Source organism: Cervus canadensis, chromosome 10, assembly GCF_019320065.1.
Source record: "Cervus canadensis isolate Bull #8, Minnesota chromosome 10, ASM1932006v1, whole genome shotgun sequence".
Classification (NCBI taxonomy): Eukaryota; Metazoa; Chordata; class Mammalia; order Artiodactyla; family Cervidae; genus Cervus; species Cervus canadensis.
Genome location: NC_057395.1, coordinates 49,378,042 through 49,398,882, shown reverse-complemented (window position 1 = coordinate 49,398,882; position 20,841 = coordinate 49,378,042). Strand labels below are relative to the sequence as shown.

The 20,841-nt window shown below is 37.6% G+C and overlaps 1 protein-coding gene across 2 annotated transcripts in view; it reads left to right on the top strand.

Moving 5' to 3' along the window:
* Positions 1–998: 998 nt before the first annotated feature.
* Positions 999–20,841, top strand: part of GPCPD1 (glycerophosphocholine phosphodiesterase 1) — a 63,198-nt gene continuing 43,355 nt past the window's right edge. Inside the window, exons 1-5 of one of the 2 annotated variants that reach the window (XM_043478419.1) lie at positions 999–1,138; positions 6,504–6,580; positions 9,564–9,660; positions 13,748–13,832; positions 19,992–20,067. In XM_043478419.1, the coding sequence (XP_043334354.1) occupies positions 6,532–6,580; positions 9,564–9,660; positions 13,748–13,832; positions 19,992–20,067 (307 nt within the window). In that variant the 5' untranslated portion in view covers positions 999–1,138; positions 6,504–6,531. The remainder of the gene's footprint in view (positions 1,139–6,503; positions 6,581–9,563; positions 9,661–13,747; positions 13,833–19,991; positions 20,068–20,841) is intronic. The other variant, XM_043478420.1, reaches the window with a different exon arrangement.

The following is a 20,841-nucleotide window of genomic DNA, read 5'->3' as shown; positions in this document are numbered from 1 at the left end:
ATCAAAGGAGAGAGTAAACCTTACCTTTTTTTTTTTCCTTCTTCTTCTTGGTAAGGTTCTTCCCCCCACCCCACCCCCCACCCCCAAAAATAAGTGACTACGGGTTTTGCAGAGATCTTTCTAGCTTCAAGCTTTATTTTACATGTGAATAACCTGGGTCTTGTTACATGCAATTCATGCCGATTGACGTTGTTGTTCCTGAGTCGCTAAACTGTGTCTCACTCTTTTGCAGATACCATGTACTGTAAAAATGCGAGGCTCCTCCGTCTGTGAGATTTCCCAGACAATTCTGGAGTGAGTTGTCATTTCCTTCTCCAGGGGATCTTCCCAACTGAGGCATCGAACCCCTTTTCTTGCCGTCTTCTGCATCGGCAGGCAGAATTCTTTATGACTGCACCTGGGAAGCCCTTAAAAGCAATTGGTATAGGCAGGTCTGACAGGATCTCCAGAGGGCAACTGTGATAATAACCACCGGGTGATACTGCCAGTATGAACCCCATCCTTTGCATAAGGAAGGTATAAACTCTCAACAATTTTAGGTCTCTCAACTCTCCTTAACCCTAAAGATTTGGTTAAGTGCGCTTTTCATTTTGTAACGAAATAGTTTCCACAGAATGTTAGGCTTGTTAATCTCCCTCGCTTTCCAATGGGACAGAAGACGCAATTCAGGATCTGAGCTCCACCTTTTCATTCTAGTTTGTCCTAGGACTGCTTAGGGGACCAAGGTAGGTGTCTAAGAACCCAGGCCAGGCCTCTGCCGCCGGTCCCGGCCAGCCGAAAAAGCCCACGCGGGGAACCCCTGGAATGCCCAGGAGTCCTGCCCTTACCAGAATCGCGCGGGCCCGCCCCCAACGTGCGGCCCCCAACGTGCGGCCATCCATTGGCCCGGAGGGCGCCGGGCGTGACGTCAGGCTCCGCCTCGCCGCTCCTCAGGCCCCGCCCCGCGAGGGGGCCTGGCGGTTTGGTCTGGAGCAGCTGAAACCGGTTTGAGCGGAGCCGCTTCCTGTAGCTTGGTGCCGCTGCGGGCTGCCTGAGGGAGCGCTGGCGAGGTGTTGACGGCCGGCACCCGGCACCTCGGCCTGCGACGCTGACTGTCGGGCGCGGCGTCGGTGGTGGCGCTGACCCGTGGACCCAGCAGGTGAGGTGGGAGGCCGGGCGGGCTGGGCGCTCGGTGCGGGGGCCGTGGCGCTAGCTCACGTGGCGGCCGAGCTGTCAGGGCTACGCGGCGGGGCGGGGGGCGAGTTGTGGGCAGGATCCCCCACCCTAGACGGGCAACCGGTCGGGGAACAGCGGCCTGGCGGTTTGCTCCTGTAAATCGGTGGGTTACACATGTTTATTGTATTTATCGTTTGCTGCCGCGATTACGCTGTGCTGCCTAGTGCTTAGTTCCCGTATGAAAATTCTGTAGCGTTTTCGGTAATACCAGAATGCATAGACAACCTAAGTATTGGAAGAACCATTTAGGGAACGAAGAAACGTAAATGCAGCAGAACTCTCTCACCGCCAGTCTCTGACTTCATCCATAAGTAATTCGTAGTGTTTTGACAACTGCTGCTTTTCTGAAATTGCTTATCCAAGTAGTCTAGGGCGTGCTTGTATAATTCAGTTATTCCAAGAAACCGAAGTGCCTTACTTTTTTAGGAAAAGGTTCTAGTAATAGACATCAGTGCCCTTGATACAATTTTAAGACAGCTGCCCCTTTTTCTAAAGCTCTACTTTTTCCAAGCTCTAAAGATTACCTTGTGGTAGAAAACCTAGCTCATCGACCCCCCTCTTTCCCCCTCGCCCGGATATAAAGGAAATCAGGCATGAATCATGAATTCAGTCACGAAGTGTGGAGATCTTTCACCACTGAGACAGCGGTCTAGTCTGATGTAACACATAGAGGAACTGGTTGGATGTTTGGGCTTGATGTTTTCTTCATACTTTTCTGTTGCCCTTCCTATTTCTGCTCAATTTCTATCCAGTACTCTCCTCCCGGCCCCTTCTCCCCTCCCCGCCCCACCTTGCTACATTTCTGATAGTTGTGGCTTAACAGAAATAAATACAAGCTATCAGTCCTTTTTCCAACGCCTAACATTCTGGGTACAAGTAAGTAACATAAGGTAAAACAAACAGGTAAAACTGCACATGGTTCGGTCCGTTCTTCACATCACTAGCGAGAACTGATACTCTAGACAAGATGAGATTAGGAAGTGAAATCGCTCAGTCGTGTCCGACTCTTTGCGACCCTGTGGACTGTAGCCCACCAGGCTCCTCCGTCCGTGGGATTCTCCAGGCAAGAATACTGGAGTGGGTTGCCATTTCCTTCTCCAGGGGATCTTCCCGATCCAGGGATCGAACCTGGGTCTCCCGCATTGCAGGCAGACACTTTAACCTCTGAGCCACCAGGGACAGTTCGACTGAAATAGTAACCACAAAGGATATTTCAGTGGCAGAGGGAGTAAAATTTGATATGTACAAAAGTAAGTTGATGAATCAAGTCTTTGTGTATAACTTAACCAGGAAAAAAAAATATATATATATATATGAAAATAATATCTAGACGTAATGAAAAAAATTTGGAATGGTTTTCTGGCATTGTGTAGAAAGATGATTAATGAGTTTACTGGCTTAATGAAATCTTCAGAACTGCTTTCTTAATAAAAACCCATCATGTCTATGTACACTTGATTAAAGTATTGACTCAGTATACTGGGGTTGGACTAGAGGGGGATCATAATGATCCTCCACCAGGATGAGCAGAAGTTAGCTCCGGAAAGTATAGGCATTTCATATATTGCTTTCTAATATGCACTGAGGAGGCAAAGCTGTTGGAGCCTAGAGAATTGGAAACAGCTTTTTTCTTTGAAAAAATATTTGAATGGAAACAGTGAAATACGTCTTTTTGGCTAGGAAAAAAATACAATTTTGCTGAAAATACCTGTGACTTCAGTTTAGTTCTAAATTGTACCCCTGTTTAAATCTCTCTTTTGTTCCCTAAGCTGGCAAGCCAGTAAAGGAATATGTTAGGATAGTTTTTTTGATAAAAAGAATAAAGTAAAACTTACTTTGCCAGGTAGTATTTTTGAAGTATTTTTAAAATGTAAATTACAGTGTCATTTTGCAAATCATTCGAGTCCTTAAAAAAGTGTTAAAATAGTGTTAAACGCAACTCAAAGTCTCAGATGAGAATGCTGTTTAATACTTAACCTTCAGAAAGCAAAAAATGGAGGTTATGTTTAAAACCAAAGCAAAAACGTATCTCAGGAAGCATGTTTTGTACTTGAGGGTATAGGTGAATTAGTTAAATTACATATTCAGTCAGCTCATGTATATAAAATGACTAGCATTTTCCATCTTATTCTTGTTGTATGTATCTAGAAGACCTGTCCCTGTTCAAGTTTAGATTTCCTTTGCATGTTTGGAAGAAGAGGAAATTTTGGTTGTGTAAATTTTTTGTTCCATAACAAAACAATATTTTACTTTGGTGGTAGCAGGGTGCCAAAATGGTACACTTCGGTCCTGCACCAGAATTTTGGCCTCTGTCCACCATCAAGTAAACTGCTGTAGGAGCAGCTCTGCAGGCTTTTGTTTGGAATGGCCTTAAATTTGGGCATTGCGGGGAGTGGAACTTAAACAGATTATATGACTTTTTTGGCAATCCACGTTGGAGATGACGCTTTGTTCACACCCGGTGAGGTTTTTTTTGGAGGGGTGGGGTTAATTTTGTGCTTGTGTATGCAGCTTTGGTATATAGTACATAATGTAAACTGCAGCTGTTTCCAGCCAAGTTACTATAGCCACTCTTACAAGCAACCTTAATAATGAGAGGCTCAGCTGTAATCAGCTAATTCCCTTTTCATAAAATTTAATGCAGTAGAAATTCAGAGATTTTTTTACTAGGTGTTGATTTTAATACATAGGAATAATTACATCTGTTTCCCTAAAATTGGTTAAAACAGTTACTTAAAATTGATCAACAAATAATCAAGTACCAATTTTTAATTATATACATGAGATTGTTCTTAGTAATTGTGGCAGTAAGCATTGGGTGAAAGTTCAGGTTATATGTTGAGGTTGGTTATTCAGCAGTTTGCTGGATGATAGAGCTTTTTGCTTTGTCTCAATTCAGTAACTTAAAAAGCCTAGTTTTTTAGATAGCCTTAAGGTTTCTGCTTGATATGATTGATGTAGATAAATGTAAGATAGATAAATTAAAAGTAGATTGCAGTGCTTCAATGAATCATTTATTTATTAGGAAAGGAAATCGTTCTATTCTTAGGGTTATACTCAGATTCATATCGAATGAAGGTTATTTGGGTTATATAGGTTAAATGGCGGGTAACAATCTAAAACTCATTTTAGATTTAAAACATTATTTGGCTGTGCTCAAACTGGATGTATTAATATATGTTTTAAATAGATCAGGTTTACTCTTAGACATAGAAAGTAGATTAGCATATGTGGTTTGATCAAGGACAGGCTTTTTTCCCCTCCAGTGTGGAATCTTGGGTTTTCTTACTGAATGGAGTTACTAAATAGGGATTTCTTGAGCCAAATGACATGAAACCATGTTGACTGATGGTCTTCCTGGTGGCTTAGATGGTAAAGAACCTGCCTGCAATGTGGGAGACCTGGATTCGATCCCTGGGTTGGGAGGATCCCCTGGAGAAGGGAACAGCTACCCACTCCTAGCCTGGAGAATTCCATGGACAGAGGAGCCTGACGGGCTAGTCTGTGTTGTCACCAAGAGTCCGACACGACTAAGCGACTTTCACTTCACTTGATTATTTACTATATTTACATTTTATAATTGATGTAAGTGAGATGATGCATAGTGACTCTTGATTTTCATTGCAGCCCCCCCTAGGGTTAGTTATTAGAGATTCCTCATCCTTAGCCCTCTTGATACTTGGAGCTGGATAATTATTTGTGGAGAGCTGTTCTATGCATTATATGGTGTTGAGCAGCACTCCCAGCTTTTACCACTAGATGCCAGGAGCATCACCCACGGTTATGGCAACCAGAAATGTCTCCTGACATTGCCAGATACCCTTAGAGGACAAAATTGCTTCCAGTGGCAACTGCTGCTTTAGATCTATCTGCTTTGACTTGAAAGTGTGGTTAACTGTGGGTGTTCAGTTCAGTCGCTCAGTCGTGTCCGACTCCTTGCGACCCCATGAGTCGCAGTACGTCAGGCCTCCCTGTCCACTACAAACTCCCGGAGTTAGTGTTCATTAAATGACCATTGTGGAGTTGTGCATGTGTTCATAGGGAGGGGAACGGAGCATAGCAAAAATGGAAGAATGCATAGCTGAGAAAGGTACTTCAGGATTTTTTTGGAATAAAATGTGTAAATGCAAATAAGCAATATTTAAGCTGGAAAATTAATGGAAATGACATAAAGACATTGGAGTTCTTTTAGGAACATTGATGGATTGAGGGTACAAAAGTTTTATTGGAGGTGTTGGGATAGGTTATGTACAATATGATGTGGCCTTTTGTGTGGAGTATGTGTTCTTTCTGTATTTAAATTCTAAAAACTGCGTGAGAATTGATGTACATTAAAATCTTTAGAAATGTCTTAAGTACTTAAATAAAAAGATGGTAAGGTGAATAAGTTGGTTAGGCTGGGAAAAACAGCAAAGAAATTGAAAGCAAGCTGGAGCGAAGATGTGGCTAAAGGAGTAAAGGACACCAAGAGCTTAGGGGTTTAGATTTCTGTAAAATAATGGAAGCGATTCTAAGCCAGGGATGCAAGAAACATTCTAATTGACATAAAAATGTATTGTTGGAATGCGATTGGAAGACAAAATATAAGTAGGAGGCTTGAGTTTTTAAAGAAGTTTAAACTTAGAAAGGCATGTATGTAAGATAAATTCATATCTACAGGGTTTGGTAATAGATTGCAGAGTTGAGACTGCAGGACTGTAGTAATGATGGCCCTATAGTTAATAAAGAGAAACTCGAAAAGTGATTTGTGGGGGAATGGGTTTTGTCTTTTTTAAGCCATCAGATCATTTAGAAGCAGATTCTCAAACTTGTTACAAAACATAACCAGTTTGTTTCAGTGGATGGTGCTTAAGTTCTTTGGTTGTTTTCTTGTTATTAAAATTGGAACTTTCTTAATTAAAGTAAAAATACTCTTGAGCCAAGCTTTTTTCTGTCTGTAGTTGTGTGTGTGTATATTTCCCTCCACTGTAAACATGAGCCTGGTCAGGAAAGATAGGCGGAGTTCAAAACAGCTGCTTATTAGAGGAGTAACTGTGTGACAAGATAGTCTTGAATTCTAAAAAAAAAAGCTTGGACACACTTGTTTTGAAGTTTTTTCTGGTCCATGCATTCTTACAGAATAGGTTTGTAACATTAGGCCCTAAGACTTGCCAGGTGATTCCCCAATAATTCAATCTCTCTCTATATAAAGTCTCTGAAATCTTCATTTTTGTTTTGTGCTTTTTAGCTTATTTCTTGGTGGTAGCTATCTAGATATACTATAAATGACATCATCTTTTTCTTTATAGCACGACATCCTAAAATAAATCCATCAGAATGACACCTTCTCAGGTTACCTTTGAAATAAGAGGAACTCTTTTACCAGGTATTGTAAAGCTTTACTTTTAAACATTTAAAAAAATTACATTTTTCTTATCTGGATTATCTTAAATATAGAGTTGTTACTAGAGTGGACCTAATTTTTATTTATTTTTTAAATATCTTTCTAATTTTTAGATGAAAGTATCTTCAGGGCATGCCTGATAACGGAAATGTGCATGGAGCATAGTAAGCTCAAGGAAAAAAACAAAAAGCTGTCTCAAATGTCTTATTCTCATATTTTCCAGGAAAGCTGTGAATTTTGCATGGGATAAAGATATTTGAGCCATGTTTTTTTTGGTCACACCCACAGCTTGTGGAATCTTAGTTGTTCCCTGACAAGGGATTGAACTTGGGCCCTCAGCAGTGAGAGAGGTTTTTAAGTTGCATGAAAATGATGGAAATGTTTCTAGTGTGAAAAGTTGGTTAAATATTTGGCTAAGATAAATTTGTTCCTTACTTGTACATCTATTTTTTAAAACTTCATTGTATTTTTTGCTGTCTACTAAAGCAGTGTGAAATAATTTTAGTGTAAGATAGCACGTCAGAGCAATCACACCTTGGGACTTCCCTGGTAGTACAGTGGTTAAGACTCCTTCCTGGCTTCCATTGCAGAGGGCATGAATTCTATTCTTTTTCAATCCCTGGTCAGGGAACTAAGATCCTACATGCCTGCATAGTGTAGCCCAAAAAATGAACAACCGAAAAATACAGTATCATGCCTGGGTTATATACTTCCTTGTTTAATGCACTCTGGTTATTCTGGCCAGTCCTCAAATTTGTTGCATTCCTTTTCTCCTTTGGGGCTTTCTCAAATTGTTTCCTTTGTTTAGATCTGTGCCCCTTCCCACCACCTCTTAACTCACTCATTCTATATATCAAGCATCTTTGATCCAGTAGCTATTACAGCACCTGATAGTGTGTATTTGTCTAACACACGTTCTTAGCCAAGATGATCTTATACAGCTCCACCTCTGGGCAAGATTCTGCAGGTTGAAGATTGCTGGTCCCTTGGGTCCAGTACTCACCTCTTATCTAGTGTGTAACCTCCTTTGTGGAGAGAAGACTGCAGACCTGTATCTTTTATTGACTTTTGTTCATAGGCAGTTTAAGCTAGAAGGGGCTGACCATGTCAGACAAATAGGATGACCGCAGAATTGGCTCTAGAGGAGTCAGCTTGACAAGGTGTAATTCCTGAAGGACTAGAGGGAAGATAGTGGTAGATGTGAATGTAGGTGAATCTAAGTGGGAGGAAAGGAGGTGGAGGGACAAGAAGGACTCTCACCTTCCACCTAAATATTGTGTTACCTTAATTTCCTCCCCAAAGCAACGAGGAAGTATTCTCTGCTAAATGTGGAGTGAGTGCAGAGATGGGTGAAGTTAGAGGGAACAAGTTAAAAAGTGTGGCAGTACTGTTTGAAATTCCTTTAGTTAGCATTCAAGTCTCTTGATAAATGAAAGCCAATGAAAGAAAGTGGTCTATTCTAGTAAAAAGTTTCCCTTTTTTCCCCCTCATAGAAGCCATATTCAAAGGCAATCAGCAGAAAGAGTAACATTGTAGGAGGGTATTGGTAAAATGCGGAGCTTTTATATAGAAGGAAAGTAACCAAGTTTGTCCAAGTTTCACTTTTTTCCATGTTTGATACATGTTCTTTCCAGAGCAGAGAGTAGCTACTGTTTTGTGTGGGAATAGGAAATAACTGAGTCCATGAAAAAGTTTGATGAGACGCTCCTTTATAAAAGAAGTATAACAGGCCTGAGTCAGTGATTTTATGGTAATCTATACTTTGAGCTAGGAACCATCTCATATGCTATACATATGCATAGCAGCATATGTGATCTTGAGAATAAACATTTGTGCCTTGTATTTAACAAAAGTGTTTATCTTTCTTTAAATCAGAAAAGGTAGTGATAACCTAAGTTAATTGCAAAAAAAAAATCTGATTACTTTAAGGATTGGTGAATATTTTAACATGAAATCTTTATGTATAACCACCATATGCCTTTATAGACATGTATTTAGAACCCTGAAAACTTCTGAATGACTACCACACTTGTGATTTTAGTTAAGTTTTAGACAGTCCAAGTATACAAAATGCTCATGCAGGTCGCTAAAGCCAAGTATAGCTTCAGTCTTACTAGAATAGTGTCCAAAGCTTGGAAGCCAGGCTATACAGAGTATGAAGGAGTTTGTCCTGAAGTTTTGTTCATTTGGGCTCAGTTCATTGTCTTTTTCTTCATGGATTTTAATTATAATAATTCAGAATGTGTTGATACATAAGTTAAAGACTTCTGCATACTTACATTCAAGAATTTGTAGACTTTTCCTAAATGTGTGAAATTAGCAAATATAGGTGATGTTGGTTTGTGTGTTGAGAAGTGTTGAGATGAAGTGTGATAGTCTTTTTTTTTTTTTTTTTTTTAGTAAGGAATACTAGATTTTTCACTAGTCTTGTATTGAGGGTTTTTTTTTTTTTAAGTGATGGCTACATTGCTCATGTCCCATTGATAATTTTCTTGATCTTTAACTTCTTGATAGCCACTGTTTGAGTTCCTGGAAAATATCAATTATTATTTCTCTAAGATACTTATATGTCTTTAGTGTTTGCCCCTTTAAGTTGGAAGCTGCCTTGAAGACAAGGACAATGGTTTGATCACTTTGTCTTCTTGGTGCTCATTATTGGCTCAGTAAGTAGTTGAAAAATGAAGAAAATTCTGTCCCTGTACAACCTTCTTTTTCTCTGCCTTTGGTTCTGTAGAGGTGGGTCAGGTTAATAATGCAGGTGTAATCAAAACAGAAAAAACACCCCCCCCCCCAAAAAAAAAAAACCAAAAAACCACAGGGGCTAGTGTGTGTGCTACCTGGGTTTAAACCCATTTCTCCAGTGAATCCCTTTCATCTCTGTTAAAGGGGACTCTAGCCTGTTAAACCAGTGCAAAGTCCTAAAACAAAATGAGATGTTCCTACTTAACCCATTATTTTTTTTTAGGAGAGGTTTTTGCAATATGTGGAAGCTGTGATGCTTTGGGAAACTGGAATCCTCAAAAAGCTGTGGCTCTTCTTCCAGAGAATGAAACAGGTGAAAGGTAAGCATGGACATGTCATAATACCAAATAATTGTGACATTCAGATTATAAACTTGTTTTTTTTTTTTAAGGTATCTTGGTGTATTTTTCTTTTAATTTTTAGCAAACTTATCACATATGCATAGAGAGTAAAGTCATTTTACAAACTTTGCTGTGAAAAACAAGTTCCTTTGTTTCTCAGTTTTGACCTCTCAAATAGTTTCAGGTCTTGGCTGTTAGCTGCATCTTTTGGTACTGATACCATGTTTCTAAACAGGCTTATATTGTTTCTTATTTTAAAAATCTTTTTAAGACATTGTCTTTGGCTTCTTGTTGCATAGTCTTTTTAAAAGATCTAATTTTTGCTTTAGCATAAGAAATAATTTTCTTGAGACATGTATACTATTAAAAGCAGAGAGTGGAACACATCATTAGAATTTTTAGCTAATGAAATGAGTTCACTACTGACATTAATTACAGCACTAAACTTAGCATGGGTGTGTTGGTGCATTGGAGTGGAGAAAGGAGGGCCTGGGTGCCAGTTTCAGTTCTGTAGTTAACAGTGATTTGAGGCAGATTCTGTATTTCTTAAGCCTCAGTTCCCTCATCTACATGGTTAAGAGGTTAGGATAGAATCAGTGATGTCAACAGTGGTAATCCTCCTCTTGCAGATCTTTTGAAGTGTTACTGATTGTCAAGATGTATGTGTGGGGGTGAAGGAGAGATGAGATTGTAAGTAGTGTACAAATACATGCAGTGCCCCCAGGGAGAAACATCAGATTAGATGATTATTAAGCAGTTCTACTAAAACTGTGGCCTTTAGACCCAGTGTTAGACAAAAAACATTTTTTATTAGTGCATGATGTGAGAAATGCACAAATTGAGAGCAAGTGTTTTGAAATGCTTAACGGCAGTTTGACATTGCTAGGACACCAATACATGTAATGGACTTATTGAACTGGATGTGTTGTGGACCAGAAGTATTGGTAGGGTAACACAAACGAACAGACACTGGTCCTTCACAGCAGATAGTTTGAGGAGCACAGGGAAATAACAGGGAAAGTAGAACAAGACCATAATGTTAGCTTAGGAAAAGAAAACAAACACATAGAATACCATTTTCTCTGTCATTTGTGTGACGCGTTTTCTCAGCCAGTTCTCTTCCGTTAAGTTAAATTCTGTTGACAAATGATATTGGGATCACAGACAAATGAAATGTTTATTCTCTTCAAGTGGCTATTTTTTCCTTGATTTGTGGATCCATCACTCTTGTCTGAGGTGAAACCTCATGTCCTTTCGAACTTGTTTACCTCTGTCTGCTCTGAATTCTTAAGCTGCCCCATTATCTGTCTTCTCATTGCAGTGCCTTCTCTTGTTGTGAAGCAGGGCTCTAGGGCCTGAGGGCTTCAGTAATTGTAGCGCGTGGGTGCCATTGTTGTGCATGGGCTTAGTTGCTCCCTGGAATTTGGAATCTTCCAGGACCAGGGACTGAACCCATGTCTCCTGCATTGGCAGGCAAATTCTTAACCACTAGACCCAGGAAAGTCCTGAAACCACTTAAAAAAATTATTTAAAAAGGACTTTAGATGATTTAAAGCACTTTTAAAAGAGGCTTTTTTAAAAAAGTACATATGCTTAGGCCCTACTCCTGGAAGATGGATAAACAGTGCACGGGAGAGGGACCCCAACACATTTTTAAAGCTTCATATTAATTCTACTGTGCACATTTAGGGCAAGTTTCACTTAATCTGGTTGATTCTATGTATGAAATAATACTGGACGTTTGCCATAATTTTGGTAGCAGAGATGGGAGCTAAGTTTCACCCCAGAGTTGGTAGAATCTGTCAGAGCCCTGTGTTGAAGAGGATTCTGAGGCTTGTCAGGGAGAAGTCGTCAGGGCACATGTGCTGAGCATTCGCTCTGCCCTTGCTGTGCAGCAGTGCTTCTCAGCCAACCGTGTGCATCCCGTGCATCGAGCTCCATGTGACCAGGCTTCACCCCACACCTATGAAACCAGTCTCCTGAGGTGGAGCCAAGACATATGTATTTCATTATTGCCAGGTTGACTGATAGTTGTAGCTGGAGACCAGGGGTGACAGCTGGTTGTGGATATTTGTTAGAGACCAGAATTGAGTCAGAGTAAGGGTAATGCCTTAAGTCTGTCTTGGCAGAGCCAGGTGGGGAGCAGTGCTGACCATCTGGTGTCATGGAAGAACACTCGGAGCTCCTGTTTATAGTCACTGAACTATTCATGCTGAATTGATGTTTGAGTAATGACCTATGATATGGGCTCTCAAACTCAAGTGTTCATCATCATCAGAGCCTGGAGGCTTGTTAAATTACCGAGTGCTTGGGCCCTCCCCCGGAGTTTCCAATTCAATAGTTCTAGATGTATTCTGAAATTTTGCATTTCTACAAGCTCCCAGGTGATATGATGGTCCTGAGACCACACTTTAAATGCTATTGGTCTATGATTTGAGGTTAAGAATGACTTATACATGTCACTCCATGTAACTCCATGGCTGATTCATGTCAATGTATGACAAAACCCACTGAAATGTTGTGAAGTAATTAGCCTCCAACTAATAAAGAAAAAAAGAAAAAAAAATAAATCACATCACTAGCTGACTACTGGAAAAACCAAAAAAAAAAAAGAATGACTTATAATCTTGAATTGTAGTGAATTCTTTCACTGTTGAGTCCATACTTTAGAAATAGCGTTTAGAATATGTTAGAATAGCATAGTTCAAAGGAAAACATTAAGTTTTAAGACTTACTTACAAACAAGTAAGACACAGACTCTGCTTGACTAGAGGGTAATAGCTAGAGGCTGGGCAGGAGAATAAGAGACAGTGGAAACAGGCAGTTAAGTCAGTGACCTTAGCCTCAAAGCCTCTTAGCAGCCATGTAACATCACTAGCTAAGTGAAAAGTGAAGAGATTCAGAAGTCTGCAGTGCTTCTTGCCTTTTTTTGTTTGGAATATTTCTGGTTCCTTTGTATGACTCACTGTTTAGGTCTCAGCTCAGACAGCTCTTGTTGAGGTCTCCCTCCAAAATTTGTCCGCTCAGAAAGATCAGCTAGTCCTTCCTATGTTTGTTTGTCTACTCATGTGTCACACCTCCCTTGAAGATACGACTTTTTCTGCCTTACTCATCACTATGTTTGATGCCTAAAGCTCAGCTTCTCTGTACATCAGTGCCAAAATGAATCTTGGAGACAGAGTTTTGGTTAAAGTAGAAAGGGACAGCTTTATTGCTTTGCTAGGCAAAGCAGGCCACAGTGGTCTAATCCCCTCAAAACTATGTGTCCCTGACCCAGCAATACCACTTCTGGGCATACACACTGGGGAAACCAGATCTGAAAGAGACACGTGCACCCCAATGTTCATCGCAGCACTGTTTATAATAGCCAGGACATGGAAGCAACCTAGATGCCCATCAGCAGACGAATGGATAAGGAAACTGTGGTACATATGTGTCCCAAATTGGGAAAGATAGTCAAAAGTTTTATAGTAATTGCCTAAAGAAGGCATGATCAACTCAGTGGACATTTCTTCTGATGGGTGAGATAAATGGGAGTCAACTTCATCAACCTTCAGGTCTAACAGGTTTGGGGTCTTCATGCTTGTGGGCTGCATGCCATTAACTTCTCCCACCTGGAGGGGATTTCAGTATCTGTAAAACAGCTCAAAGATAACTGTTGTATGCATCCTTAATAGGGAAATAGGACCTTGCCACTAGGCTGCTCTTAACTGTTCCTTTCTCCGTGGCCTTGCATCCCCTCCGTTCCCTAATTAAGAACTTCTGGAATCTGCCCATCGTAACTCAGGGAAGGTCATGGAGACTGAATGAAGGTTGTTTCCTATTAATCAAAGAAATGGAAAAAAAAAAAAAAGAAATGGGGGACACAAAGGTCTTGTGTCCAGGAGCTCCCTGGGGCCTGGCATGGTATTATGTTCCCAGTTCCCAATTGATATCAGGCCTCGAGTAAAAATTTTTGTAGGATAAATGGTATTGATTACACATCTTACTTAAAGGATTTTATGAATTAATGAAGTCTTGCATTTTAGTTTGATACTGATGCTGCTGCTTTCTTTTTTTCTCACAGCATGTTATGGAAAGCAACCATTGTACTCAGTAGAGGAGTATCAGTTCAGTACCGCTATTTCAAAGGGTGCTTTTTAGAACCAAAGGTATGTTTTCTTTATCTAGTTTCCAGTTTCTTTAGAACACTTCTTTCAAAAGCAAATAACTTAAGTTTGGAAACATTAAAAGTAAAATGAGTTTGTTTTGATCAAATAAGGAAAAAAGAACTCTAGATTAATAATGTTTCAGTACCCAAAAGAAAGGAAATAGCCACTTCAGAGGCAGACAGTGTGTGCAGTGGAATTTTTTAAAGACTAATAGTAAGTATGTTCTGCAATATTCTTATCATGAAATTGGTTTTAATGATAAATGTTCTTGATAGGTGTGCATTTTCTATAACTTTTGTAAACTAGTTAGTAACCAGTAGTAAGGGTTTTTCTGTTTGTTTCATGTTTTTAATTTGTCTGTGGTAAAATATATTTAGAGGAGTATATAGCCAACTCTTAAGTAACTGTTTTAATAATTATTTCACTGCAGCCAACTCTTAGTGGCTGCATTAACTGCTATCAAAACTGAAGTCATTCTTTATAGATTTTTTTCAGTGATGCTGTTGATAAATCAGGATCTTTTCTAAAGGCTTTGGAGTGTCAATTAGCTCTCAATCTGCTTGCTCACAATGGCTTATTATTTTGGGATCGTTTTCATGTTTAGAAAAGAAAATAAATTCTTATTTTAAAGATAGTTGCTTGCTGAAAGGATTCTTTTCTTTCAGATTTTTATCTGAGCACACATTGGGCTGCATGTGAAAAAGAGCTTAAGCGGGAGTCTAGGAAGCAGAAAGTGGATTAGATCTTTTTAAAAATGTATTTCCCCGTGGGGTCCTTGAATACTAGTTACATGTGAGAAAAAAAAAATGCAAGCAGCCACTGTTTCCTCAGTCTCTTTAGCCACCATTATAAAAAAAAAAACAAAACTGACAAACCCACTTCAGCTGTCTTTTGCACCTATTACGTTTCTTATTCCAAAAATATATTGTGAATATACATAGTAATTAAAATTAAATTACATTATAGTTGATCATTATGTTGGCTTATCTTGACAATAGTCTCACTTTAATGGCTTGGGAAAAGATCATTTATTTGGCTGAGGGGTTGTGCATTGTGGCAGAATTCTTTAGTATACAGTGAACATTTGTGCATAGAATGTTGATCATAGCTCTCAATGACTAAGCTTATTTGAGGATCCTAGTATATGAAATCTGTAACATGTGAAATTAACTAAATTTTACTTAAGGGGGCATATGGACAAGAAAAATCATAATGAATCCTTTGGGCATAGTTTCCTAAAGTAAGACTGTTGGCAACACAGGTCAAATTAAGCCAATCTATTTTCTCTTTTCATTGAAGATGTAACCAAAAGCAGCAAATCAATCCAAAATGTCTTTTCAAAAAATTGGCAAGAATTCTGTTTACAGTAAGAAACAAGTTTTTCCCCTTGTAATACTTGCAAAAGTTTACAGTATGTGTTGGTGAGTGTGTTTCTTTAAGTAGGTGCTCTGTATCGTGTACACATGTACCGTGTGATGCAGGGGCTGCCATGGTAAGTATGTTTTTCATGGAATAGAGTAAATAGCCACATAATAAATTCCATGCATATGGCTAGAGATTTTTTTCCCCCACATGCCAGCTTAAAGTGACGCTTTTCTTTTTAAAGTTGGTGGCACTTTTTAAATGAGTAATGATTTTAAATAGAAACTTTGTCTCAATTGTGCAATGATAGAAACAATGTGCAAGGAGTCTTAAATTGTGAAATGATGTAAAGCATTAGAGTATATATTTTATGAATGTAAAGAATGATTGGAAAGAAAAATAATTATAAAAGCATTGAAAAACTGAAATGGGTAATAAGGTTAATTTTACTGAGTCAAAAGTTTTTGGTAGTCTATCTTGGCAGTTGTAGAACCTAAGCCAAAAATCTTGTAATGTTGTCACTTGACCTTCAGAATTCAGCTTCCTCATCTGTAAAATGAAGGGTTTGAACTGTAGATTTTTTAGGTTTCTTTCATTGCTAAAACTTTTCTATAGAACATTTTACCATTCATAGTTTCTCTTCATAATTTGCTCTTTCTGGCATATTCCTCTTAGTTTAGAAGAGTCTTGAGGTCCTTTTTCTCCTAATTTTTCATATTCTTATACTTTGTAGAATTAGAATAAGGTATTAATAATTGAATTTTAAAATAATTTTACAGGTAACAGATATATTTTATTTAAACATAACACACAAAAATAGTAGATATTCTTGGAATGGAAACATTGCTGTCAGTCTGCAGATAACCCATTATTTTCACATCTTCACCAAAGATATCTAATTTTTGAATTAACATGTAACTTAAACATTTTTAAATCCATGTTCACCCCCTTTTATTTGTGGCTGGAATTAGGGATTGTCTCATACTGAGATTATATTGTCTTTGAAATTTTTCATTCATTTCAGTGAAGCAGCTCTTTATTTTACAATAACATCTACTTTTAATTTTTACAGGTGTTAACATTCACTCATAATTAGATTCATTACAAATTCTTTTATCTTGTGGTTAATCTCCCTTGGTTTTTGTTTAAATCTTTTAATAGAAGAATCAATCATCTGATAGGCACAGTTGTTTCTTACTGGTCTTATTAAAAATAGTGATTTTTAAATAATTATGTATCTGGCCTCTGACATAGATTAAAAATTCTTCAGAGTCGCTTTCTTTTTCTTTTCTTTTTTATGGAGACATCAATAGTTTAATGGATGGGGAAGCTTGCATGTATGAAACAAATCTTAGAGCAACACCCGACTGTGTGCAAACCTTGGCAGGCAGGACATGGTAGCAGTCTTCACTGTGGATGGGGAATGGGGGAATTACCAGTTGCAGGGAAATTGACTTCAGGTGTGAGCTCCTTTCACATGGGCATTTGTTTCAAAATTGTAGAAAGAAAACAGTGAAATTTCTAAAATTTACACTTAACAGTTTTTATGATATTTGAAAGCAGTGATATTACATGATAGTGATAATTTTGCTTGGTGGTTTGTTAAAAGCAAAAACTGCACTCTATATGTTATATAATCTTTCTTGTTTCTCAGTGCTTGATGTAGCTGAATGATGTCAATCAATAACTTTAAGAAAGCAGTCAATATGATGTTTTTCTGGAAACTTTTTTTTTTGGTATTTTTGTTAACATCCATTTTGAAAAGTGTTCCAGCAATCATCTGATTTAATACATGCTAAGATGGGCTTCCCTGATAACTCAGTTGATAAAGAATCCACTGGCAATGTAGGAGACCCTGGTTCGATTCCTGGGTCAGGAAGATCCCCTGGAGAAGGGAAAGGCTACCCACTCCAGTATTCTGGCCTGGAGAAATGAAATCTATGGACTGTATAGTCCATGGGGTTGCAAAGAGTCGGACACGACTGAGTGACTTTCAATAATAATAATAAAAATAAGATGTGGAATAACTCTAACAGTACTGTTACTAGAATACTGTCTTGGGCTAATCGTTACTTTTTTTCTCCAAAGAGCCACCTTGCGTTTCACTCTGAAACACTTAACATTTTGATAGTCTTTTACAGAATGGAACTCTTGTTTTTTCTAAGATCTTGAAGAGTGACTTATTATATTTAGAGTATTAAAAAGCACTGCATGTTTTGGAATTGTTACTGAGATCTTTAATTTCCCAGTGCCCAAGTATTAAGTTTTTTGTTTTAAGAAATATTAGTAAAAAAAAAAAAGCTAAAATTTAAGATTACCTTCTGAAGTTTAATAAAGTAGGCATTACAATTTTGGAAATTCAGTGTGTTTTAAGATTTGGTTCATTTGTCAGTACTGTAACATTTTATGTACCAATCATGAATTTTTAGTGTGAATGCTAGTAGACTCACTTACAAGCCATCTATTGAATTGGCCCTTTGGACTGCTCCTCAAAACTCCATTCTGTTCAAGCCTAGTTTGCTTTATGCTATGATTAGAGGGTTTGTTACTAAAACAGACAGGGGTGAGGTTTTTAAACTTAATCACTAAAATATGTTCACTTTCAAATGTTTAATCCATAGGGTTATTCTTAAATGATTATAGATACTGCAGTCAACACTTTGTGAAATTCCCCTGATATGAGAATTAAAAAAAAAATAGACTCTCTTCTACTCACTTTTAATGCCAGCTGGTATTTACTGTTACATTCATGGCACCCTTTGAGATCACATTTCATTAGTAACTTTTGTAACAATATGGATCTATACCATTTTTGTAGCAAAGAGGATTTTTTTTTTGAGGTGGCTGCAGAGGACATGGGGGTTTGGAAGAAGGGAATAGGTTAGTTAGTTCTGGTTCCCCGTTATTGCGAAGAAACATTCCTATTTTTAATGTATATATGCATCTTTTGAAATTATAAAGTTTTATCTGTGAAAATACAGAAAAATGACAGCAAAAAGTTTTAGTAAAAAATACCTAACAGATGCAGGATCAAATATTCCTCATTTTTAAACATAATTCACTGTATTTTAAGATGAACAGTTTCACATTACATTTTTTAAAAATGTCTACACAGTTTATTATCAATTCACAAGTGAACACTTAAAACAAGGATGCATTTAGCCGGAGAAAATGAGTTCCTGAATTGTCCCAGGATTAAGGAATTGAATGTATATCTAATGCAATGTTAGTTTTCAAACTTTGAAAGTTTGCAAGTTTTAAATAAGGTTTTAGCCTCTGGATATTTTAAGTAGGAGAATTCTCTCTTGCCTAACTTGTTACATACTTACTATCATTTGGCACATTTATTACATCAATAATGAAATCCTAGAAAAAGTTATAAAGAGTATTTAATGCTATCTGCAGATGTACTACAGGGAGAAATGTACATGTTCCAGACTTAAGAGTATGTATAATACATACCTAGAAAAGAGTTTGAATATGTGAAAATATTGATAGTGATTGTAAGTGATGTGATAATGGGTGATTTTGTTTTCTTTCTGCTTTTTTGTATTTTATTAAATTTCTTTTTCAGGAGGAAAAAATACCTTGTTAGGTTATAGTTTGAAATTTTGCTTTTAAAATATGTAAAGGATTGTTTTTGGGATATACGTTTAATTAGTCAAGGTTTTTTTTTTTGTTTTTTTTTTTAAATGAAAATTAGGAAGCACTTCATATTTTAGTTCCTTAGGAACACTCAAAGGCGTCTTTGAGGTAGTTTATTTTAGGTTTTAAATTGCTGTAGACATTATCAACAATACATAAGGCTGGACTTTCGGTGGCTCAGATGGTAAAGAAACAGCCTGCAATGTATAGGATACCTGGGTTTGATCCCTGGATTGAGAAGATACCCTGGGGAAGGGATTGGTTACCCACTCCAGTGTTCTTCCTTGGAAAATCCCAGGTACAGAGGATCCTGGCAGGCTACAGTCCATGGGGTTGGCAAGAGTCAGACATGACTGGGCAACTAACACTTTTACTTTCACTTTGTTTTTAGTAAGACAACTTGATAACAGAAGACAAGTATTACAATTTTTCACACTGTATGAATTTATAAACTTCAAGGCATGAAGAGTAAAACTGGATGCCTACTCCCATTTAATTAAACTTGTTCTTCAGATTTAACCCATGCATGTTTCCTTTCCTGAAGGAAAGGGCTTCTTGTGCTCCTTAAAAGCACTGGTTACTTTGATATGAGGATCTGATATTTTTCCTGTTACCTACTTATCTGTTTTTAAATACATGAAATGAACTTTATGATGCCTTCTAGTTCCTTGCATACTTGCGATAATTGATCTTGCAGTATTTGTTCTTACTGTTTATTTCTACCGGAGAGTTTCAGCTTTTTCCAAACCCTTGAAGAGTTACTTCAGACAAGATACTTCTTCCAGTAATCACATTGACTGCCAACATACGGAACATAATGTATATTTGCTGTTAATTTAACTCAGAACAGAGTATCAGTTAAAGATTAAACCGAGTATTGTAGGCAGATTAAAGAATGGGTTTAGAATGGTTTTATGTGCCAGTTCATCTCATTTTTCTTTGTTTACTGCCTCACCCTCATTTTCTTCCAGCATTCATCATATTTTGTGACCTGTTACATTTCTTATTTGGGGCATATAATATTGATATTAACAGGATGAATCTCTTGGTTTCATGCTTAGTATAAGACTTAGGCCACAAACATCTAATGACATCATGGGTAGAAAATAAGATACAAAAAATTATTGCAGACGTTTAACTTTTAAATTGCAGACTATCGGTGGTCCATGTCAAGTCATAGTTCACAAGTGGGAGACTCATCTACAACCACGATCAATAACCCCTTTAGGTATGGGCATTAACTGCATCTGTTTGAGGCATATGCATAAAGTTACTAATATGCTGCACATTGGCTTAGTGGGATTTAATAAGTATTTATTTTAAAGTTTAAGGTAAATGCATTGTCAATACTACAAGTTTCACTTAGTGTCTTACTTTCAAAACTAAGCAGTTCTTAATTGCCTTTCTTCATAAACTTAATTAGAAACCTTTGCCTAGTTATTTTTAATTTCTTGGATTAGATGACTTTACGGAATATATATTTCCATTTGGAGTAGTTAGAAAAGTTTGTAAAATAGCATTTTTCTTAACTGAGCATCTGTCTGTGGCTTTGATTACTTGCTCAGAGAACTTAGAGAACATTCAAGGAAAGAACTAACACAAAACAGTGATTCTTTTAACTTTGAGTAGTATGTTATTTTATTTATTGTGTGTGTGTGTTTTTTTAAACTAGTGAATATTTGAATAAACTTGTATGAATGAATTCAAATTTCCTGGTCGTAGCAGACATTTTCTCCCAATACCCTGCTGGCTATGTTAAAGTTGCTATTCAGATAATTTTTGTTTGTTTGTTTAAATGTTATTTAGTTTTTGTATGCCTAACAGTGGCATTTCTCTTCATACAAGTATTTTTGAATTTCCTTTTCCATACTGAGATTGAAATTCGAAATTCTTTTCACATACATTAAATTACCCACTTGGTTTCATGTATAAATTAGTGCTGAGAAATCTAGAGAAAATTATAAAGATAATAAATGGCTTGTTAGTTACTAGCTTAGATTAG